This window comes from Vicia villosa, unplaced genomic scaffold (genome assembly GCF_029867415.1).
Source record: "Vicia villosa cultivar HV-30 ecotype Madison, WI unplaced genomic scaffold, Vvil1.0 ctg.001745F_1_1, whole genome shotgun sequence".
Lineage (NCBI taxonomy): Eukaryota > Viridiplantae > Streptophyta > Magnoliopsida > Fabales > Fabaceae > Vicia > Vicia villosa.
Genome location: NW_026705714.1, coordinates 292,719 through 301,120, shown reverse-complemented (window position 1 = coordinate 301,120; position 8,402 = coordinate 292,719). Strand labels below are relative to the sequence as shown.

At 31.4% G+C, this 8,402-nt stretch overlaps 1 protein-coding gene across 1 annotated transcript; it reads left to right on the top strand.

Annotated features, from left to right (window-relative positions):
• Nucleotides 1-213: 213 nt before the first annotated feature.
• On the top strand, nucleotides 214-7,682 carry LOC131636459 (CBL-interacting serine/threonine-protein kinase 23-like). Its single transcript, XM_058907065.1, has 15 exons — nucleotides 214-782; nucleotides 2,799-2,861; nucleotides 2,997-3,068; nucleotides 3,187-3,294; nucleotides 3,500-3,580; nucleotides 3,671-3,724; nucleotides 3,798-3,923; nucleotides 5,545-5,634; nucleotides 5,786-5,905; nucleotides 5,999-6,124; nucleotides 6,360-6,476; nucleotides 6,732-6,788; nucleotides 6,900-6,974; nucleotides 7,175-7,250; nucleotides 7,382-7,682. Exons 1-15 carry the CDS (start codon nucleotides 582-584, stop codon nucleotides 7,402-7,404), a joined length of 1,389 nt encoding a protein of 462 aa, XP_058763048.1. The 5' UTR covers nucleotides 214-581; the 3' UTR covers nucleotides 7,405-7,682.
• The last annotated feature ends 720 nt before the right edge of the window (nucleotides 7,683-8,402 follow it).

The window sequence follows — 8,402 nt, the reverse complement described above, 5'->3', positions numbered from 1 at the left end:
CATTTTATATCACAATTAATTATTTCTCTTATTCAATAATTCCAATATATATAGTAAAAGACTCAAATTCATATAATTCCAAAAAACCTACAAACCAAAACATCTAGATCCAATGGCTCATAATAAAAAATGTAGATCCAATGGCATATTCCTTGCCATGTGCCAGTTAAGCCTCCCCCAAATAAACCAGACGTTGAAAAAAAACGCGTTTTCCGTGATTGACCACTTTTCCTTTCTTTCTTTCTTCCTTGAACACCAAAAATATCATACACCTTACAACGCCAGAAACACTTTAAACCCAAAACCATTCAAAAATTTACTAATTCTCTTTCTTTCTGATTCTTCCACAATCAAATCATCATGAGATTCTCATCCGATCCAACGGTCACCAACCTACCAACCACGAGCTTTTGAATAGAAACCGTGTTTTTTTTTCTTTTCAGTTTTGATTTCTTTTTCTTCTCAAATGAGTTTCTCAAAATCTCAGGTGTGGCAACCGTGTAAGAAGAAGAGGCTCTAATATATAGTCTAGAGAGAGAAAGTGAAATAGTTTGAAAATTTGTTATAGAGAGAGAAAAAAGATGACGTCACGTTCGTCGCACGTCGGTGGAACCAGCAGCGGCGGCGGACGGCCGAGAGCGGGGAGGTATGAGCTAGGTAGGACGTTAGGAGAAGGTAATTTCGCGAAGGTGAAGTTTGCGAGGCACATTGAAACGGGAGAACATGTAGCTATCAAGATTCTTGATAAGGAGAAAATTCTCAAGCATAAGATGATTCGTCAGGTTCGTTTTTTGGTGTATTTATTTGGATTTGATTTTCTGTGTGGATCTATGTTGATTATTCTTCGTTCTTCATTGCTACATTTGCAGATTTTTTTGTTTTTGTTTTCGAAGTTCAATGCTATTTGATTATTGATTTGTTGATGATAGTTCTTGCTATTTATTGCATGGAGAAATAAATAAAATGCAATAGTAAATAATTGAAGATATTTCTGAATTGAAATGAAACAGAAGAAGAATTGTTGTTAATTTATTTTTTGTGCTCTGATATGGAATTAGAGTTTGATTATTAATTTTTATTTTGATTTGATGTGAAATATTGATTTATTTCTGTGTTTTTGGTTTGACTCTTTGATTTAATCTGTGGATGGATCATTGAAAAGTTATTACTAAATAAAAAGTAAAAATGCAAATCAGTGCTATCAAATAACCGCCAATAACGGCGCCAAAACGGTAAATATTGGCAGATATTGCGTGTTTTCCGCCATAATCCGCTATAACCGCATCGCAAAGCGGCCTGTATGGCAGGATTTTGGGTCTCTGCCATGGACCGCCATCTGCTATCAATGATACTGATGCAAATTTGAATTAAATGATTATGATTTAGGGTAGGTTTTGGAAACATTTTGAGTTTTTAGTAAGTTGTTTGTACAGCCGGAGTAAAAAGTTTGTTGAGTTTTTAAATCTGATTTGGAATATCATGGCTGGTCAAAATAGTGTTAAAAACGAACACGAAACACCGTAGGAGATGCTAATGAATTTGGCATCTGTTTGTTTTCTTCATAGTTTAAGTGTGTAAAGCAAAGTTATTTTCTGAGCATGATAGAGGTGTCAGGTTTTGCATGTTGAAATGTTTTCTATGCAAAACTGACATCCTTAAAGACGCGAGCATTTTGCTCCAACCAAGAGATTGCATGCACCACAGATAGTTTCCTTCTTGATAAAACAGAAGAACGGTTCCTTTTTTCACATAAGTATCCTTGTTACAGTTTATGAGAGCTAGTTCTTCTGCTGACAATATTGATATTTTAGAAAACGTGTGGTATGAGTTGGCCTGGAAATCGGAAATATGTCCTTTCTATAAATAGTGCAATTCCAGACTAATGGAATTGAACTTATAAAATGTGTTGAATTTCGTGTGTTTGTAAAAAGGAATATGGTACACTTTACCAGCCATTAGCTAGTAGAATAGGAAACTGTGTATGTGAAGAATAGGAGGAAATAATAGAGGACATGTTTTAGACCTGGAATGGAAATTTGGGAGTGATAGAACCAGGTCTTTTGACTACCTCAGAAGCAGAGAGATTTTTCCGTATTTTCATTCTTGATCTATGATTCTGTGCAATGTTATCAAATAGTAGCCATGGCAGATATACATGGCAATTTTTGGGCTAAGCAATGGTAAATATCGCCTGATATTGCGTTCTTTTTTTTGCCATAATCCGCTATAATGGCGCCGCAAAGCGGCTGGGATGGCGGGATTTTGGCTTTCCGCCATCGACAACACTGATTCTGTCTCACGATTGTACTGATCAGCACTGTATCTGCAACAAGATCTCTCTATTCATCTTATTTCTGGTACAGTTCTATTGGGACATTTGACTTTAGCAAAGTAATTAATATGGAAAGAAAAAAGTATTTCTTAAATCCAAACTTTCCCGTCTGAATTTCGCATAGAGAATATAAATAAAATTAGGAAAAAATAATATAAATAGTGTTTGTAAGAAATTTCTTAACAGTGGCTTTCAAACTATTTTATGTGTTGGCAATAGTTAATAAACAGGTCAACTATTCAAGTTTAATACTATTACTGGGTATTTTGTGTGGTAGTGCGAAAAATGTTTAGTAGTCTATATTTAGTATTGAAGTTAAATTTCAATAAAACATTGTTGGTGAATCCTTCAACATGTTGGCATGGTTTGCATGAACAACTTCTGCTAAATTTCTGGGTTTATTTTATTTTCTCTGAAGCACAAATACTCTACTTTTCCTGATATTCTGTTGTTCACTGTTATGCAGATTAAACAAGAAATATCAACAATGAAACTGATTAGACACCCAAATGTTATTCGTATGCATGAGGTTAGAAGGAAGTAAAATAATTGCTTCAAAGTATTTTACATTTGCATGGTTTATTTCTATTATCATATTTTTCCCATTTTTTTCCAGTCTTTTCTAACTTCCCTCTGCATTGTAAATTACAAATTCCTTGTGTAGGTGATAGCTAACAAGTCAAAGATATTCATTGTAATGGAAATTGTGACTGGTGGAGAGCTGTTTGACAAAATTGTATGGCATTTTTTTTACCTCTATGTGTGCTTTGAAGGCCAGAACTCTTTATATTAGCAAGCTTTGTTCTTTTATTACCTCTTATTTTGTTGCTTTTTCTGTTATTCACTTGAGCCAGGCACGCAGTGGGAGGTTGAAAGAAGATGAAGCAAGAAAATACTTTCAGCAGCTAATATGTGCTGTGGATTACTGTCATAGTAGAGGTGTTTGTCACAGAGACCTAAAGGTGTATATTACTTTCTTATTCACATTTTTCCTTTTGCTTCTATTTTTAAGAGATTATTATTTCATCAATGCATTCTCAGTAAAAGAATTATTTTTTCCTGAGGGAATATACATACCTAACCATGGATGGCTTGTGTGTGTGAAAGAGATACAAGCTTTGAAAAAAGAATAAAAAACTAACTGTTAATATGTTTTTTCTATTAAAGCCTGAGAATTTGTTGCTGGACGCTAATGGAACGCTTAAAGTATCGGATTTTGGATTGAGTGCATTGCCTCAACAAGTTCGGGTGAGTTATGTTGGCTGGCTTTTAAAGTTGATTAAATTAATTATGACTAAACATTTGCTGATTATCATATTAATTATCATTTATTAATAGGAAGATGGACTACTTCATACGACATGTGGTACGCCAAATTATGTTGCTCCAGAGGTATTTTAGCTCTACCCGCTACTTACCATTTCCTCAACAAATATTTTTTAATCCATGCTCCCTTGTTATGTAGGTGATCGACAACAAAGGGTATGATGGTGCAAAGGCAGATCTTTGGTCATGTGGTGTTATTCTTTTTGTTTTAATGGCTGGCTATTTGCCCTTTGAAGAAGACAATCTTATGGCTTTATATAAAAAGGTAATTCAAGTTTATGATGTTACTTGTGGGGAACATTAACATATAGAAATTTTTTAACCTTACGCATGTTTGTTGCGCATATAGGATAGAGACATGCTAGTATAAGGAGGTAGATACAAAATAGAATATGACAGTGACATGATAGAAAACATGATATTATTTTTAATATTAAAAAATTAACAAAAAATGCGAAAAAAATTTAAAAAGTAATTAAATAATTTATGATAGCTATAAAAAATCCATTAACATTACTAAATAAATAATTTTTTATATCACAAGTTGATAAGTAGCTCTATTATATATGTATAAATAACATTTTGAATAATGATCTTTTTTGAAACATCCTAATAAAAAACTTAAATTAACATGTACATTTTTTAAATTAATTATATTTTATTTTTAGATATTCTATTTTCAATAAGTTTGTTATTTAATTTAATATTGAATTCCTATTTTTGTTTATTTATTTATATATTATTAAATTTCAATTTTGACATTTATAGGGATGAATAACTAATTACTTTTTTAATCCTATGTTGCTGATATTTAATCCAGCTCATATTTGGGATAAATTTTTTACCTAGATAGGCAAAATAGTATAAATTTAATGATTAACTTATCATATTCCTGATGTATCATGAACTCTGGATTCATATAGGATATGATACATTTATCCTATTATGTCTCTTTTCCTGACCACCAGACGAGACGAGTCCTTATTATCTTTGTATTCTTTGCATATTAGAATGCACAAAAATTAAGCCTTTTAGCAGGGTGTTAACTGTAATTAATTATAAAAGGAATTTTTAGGACTATACGGATGCCCATAATCATTATTCTATTTCTTTTATTGTCAGTAGTTCTTTTAATTGGTTTATCGAAATTCTTGAATCTTTACTATCTTTGTATTTTTTTTGCATATTAGAATATGCATAACAGTGATGTTAATTAATTATGAAAGGATTTTTTAGTACTATATGCATACCCATAATCATTATTTTATTTCATTTGTTATTAAATGTTGTACTTTTGACAATTTATTTAGATATGATTTTTGAATTTTGTTTGATCATTATGGCGTCGTTCAGCCCAAATAACGGATCTCATTTAGTGGAATAGATTTTGGTTGTTGTTGTTAACCTTTGAATTATTATTATTTTTGTTTTAGGTTTTCTCACAACAGTTTGATGATAATAGGGATATGGATACTTTAAGAGCGTGATTTACATATGCCTGCTTAGAATTTGAATTATTGGGCAAAAATATAGTATTTTTATTGTGATGTTTTGTTGTCATTTGACCAATATAGCTTTTTCATGTAACCATGTTATTCTATAATAGAAACAAAATTTTATCTTTGATATTTTATATTGCCATACTCCATAATCTTCATTTTTTTAAAATGTCATATCTCAGCCATACGCATATACTGTATCTGTATCGTAGTACCTAATTGCCTACCCATCCCAGCTACTATAAGATATGCTACCTCCAGTATTTCTACAAAATGACCACACTACATCAACTTTTTTACTTTTAGTTATGTGATTGGGAAGTTTATTTATTTTTTCATAATAGTGCTGCCTAATGTGTATTTTTTTTCCCCTATGACGAGCGACAGATTTTTAAGGCTGACTTCGCCTGTCCTCCATGGTTCTCTTCAAGTGCAAAGAAACTAATCAAGAGAATCCTTGATCCCAATCCCCGCACCGTATGTGTAACTTGTATTATTTTTGCTTAATCTCGTTGTACTTTTCTAGTAATCTGGCTTGTAGTAAATACTCCTCTTTTTCCATCTTTTAATGTGAAATCAAATATGTGAAACCAACCTGTTTTTCTTTTCTCGTAATGATTTAAAACAGCGGATTACAATTGCCGAGGTGATTGAAAATGAGTGGTTCAAGAAGGGATATTCGCCTCCTGTGTTTGAACAGGCTAATGTTAGTCTTGATGATGTGAATTTTATTTTCAATGGTTCTATGGTAAGTCTTTCGATATTTTGGTTATCTTGATTAAATTCTGTTCGTCTTAGCTTTGGATTTTAGCCTTATCTGGATGTTCTTTGTGGTGCACAGGATTCAGATAATAGTGTTGTTGAGAGGCATGAAGAGGGGCCAGTTGCACCTGTGACCATGAATGCATTTGAACTTATTTCTAAATCTCAGGGCCTCAACCTTAGTAGTCTTTTCGAGAAGCAAATGGTAGGTCTATCTAATATAAAAAATTAATTCTAGAGCCTCCTATCCTAGAAATTTGACATAGCAATGTTTGAAAAAATGAAAACTAAATTTTTCCTTACGAGGACCTTATTAAATTACATCATGATCAAGTTACATGTATAACATTTCTGTTTTCATTTCACCTCTTGAACTTTATGTATTTCTATTTGTTGATTGTTCGATGTGGTTAAAGATAGTTGTATATTGTGGTAACCAGGGACTTGTTAAAAGGGAAACAAGATTCACATCCAAATGTTCAGCGAATGAGATAATTTCAAAAATTGAGGCAGCTGCAGGACCTCTGGGTTTTGATGTCAAGAAGAACAACTGCAAGGTAAAAGAACCTATGCTTATTTTTCTCTCTATATTCACCTCTTACTATTAGCTCTCATCTTTCAATATTTAGTGTATTTAAGGTTTCAATCAGTGGAGGGAAATCGATTTTAGCTCGCGTCACTTGTACATTGGCAAAAAACATTATATTACTTGTTTCTTCCCTAGTCAGATTACGTATCTGGGCCAATTAGTGATAATAATGATTTTCTGTTAAGTTTCTATTTCTGATAGTATATTTTATTCTGCATTTCAGTTAAGGATTCACGGGGAAAAGACTGGGCGGAAAGGTCATCTATCTGTAGCCACAGAGGTATATGTTTTGAAATCTTTTTTCTCATGATCTCACGCGTACTTCATGCTAATTTATTTGTATTCAAGAATCATGACTGTTTCTAATGCATTTATATTTGTTTCTTTCCAGATCTTGGAGGTGGCTCCTTCAATTTACATGGTTGAGATGCGAAAGTTTGAAGGAGATACTCTGGAATTTCACAAGGTAAGTTCAGTTCACAAATCATCATGTGTTTGCATATATAAGGAAATACTCAACTCTCATATTTGCTAGAGATAAGGTCTAAATAGACCGTTAAAGCTTATTCAGTCTTCACCTTAAAAATTGATTTTGTAGATAGGCCAAAAAAATCTTTGATCTTCTAGTCTAAGAGCATATTCTGACCAAGTTGTCTTTATCTGCAGTTCTACAAAAATATATCGACCGGGCTGAAAGATATCGTTTGGAAAGCCGATCCTATTGCTGAAGAAATAGAGACTGGTTAGTTCTTTAGTTTAGCAATGCTAATACTTAAATTGACAAAGTGAAAATTTTTAGTAGTTTGGTACTGAAATTTTTTGTTAATTAATTCAGATTTCTAATGTAATATTTGTTTGAATTTGTGTGTACAGGTGGCAGCAGTAAATCAAAATAATTGTTACCCAAGTCTTCATCTTTGTACAAAGTATAATCACATACTTGTGTATTATTATTGGGTAAGAGTGGGCAATGGTTTGAATTTTTTTATAGGAGTATTTTATACTGCATATCAAACAAACTTTTACTTTTTGGTGCTGTGATAAACATTACAAATGCAAAGGGAAAACTGGCTCAATAGAAGTAAGATATTTCTGGCATTTATATGTATGATTAGTCTATTGTGTAAATTAGACTTTGATAATAACTTATATGTTCAAGAGGCTTTGTGAATTATTATTGTTCTAAAGGTTTTGTGAATTGTTATTATTCTAGAGGTTTTGTGAATAATTACATATTCAAATTCTGTGTGAAATTTCTTCAAAGTAGATTCAACGGCTGCCTGCTACTGACTTAATATTATAATTAAAATTTATATTAAGTACTGTTGAATGTAATATTTTTTTTAATGTTTAATGATTGTGTCACTCATTAAAAAATGCACAATATAGCATTAATTAATAGGAGTTAATATATTTTTTTTAATACAATGACAACCAAATTTTATTTTACTAAATTTCAGTAAGTGAAATCAGCTGCATAGATCATATTATACTCTAATATTCTATCTGATATCATATTTTATCTAATTCATTAATTTTGATATATTAACTTTTCTTATAATTTTTTTTTAAAATTTTTAAATTTTATATATCTTAGTTATTTAATTCCTCGTCATCTAATATATCAATTTTATTATCGTGTTAATTCTTAACCGTGCAACATTCCATCTACGATGGCACTGTAGGTCTTGTTGATGTCGATAAATTTTTTCTGATAACTTGAGTAGTACTTTTTTGCAATAAATTTTTTGAGGTTCTCTTCCATTTTAGCTATCAAGCTTGAAGTTGATAGTTTACATCTTTTATTTCTTTATCATTTTGTATTACATATTTGATATAATTTTGTATTACATATCAAATATGTCTTAATTTTCACCTCTAACTTAGAAATGTA

Excerpts from the sequence above, each read along its gene's own strand:
- LOC131636459 (XM_058907065.1), top strand. The coding sequence starts at position 582 with ATGACGTCACGTTCGTCGCACGTCGGTGGAACCAGCAGCGGCGGCGGA. Across the intron at positions 3,725-3,797 it reads CAAATTATGTTGCTCCAGAG|GTGATCGACAACAAAGGGTA; the intron begins GTATTTTAGCTC and ends CTTGTTATGTAG. Across the intron at positions 3,924-5,544 it reads TTATGGCTTTATATAAAAAG|ATTTTTAAGGCTGACTTCGC; the intron begins GTAATTCAAGTT and ends GACGAGCGACAG.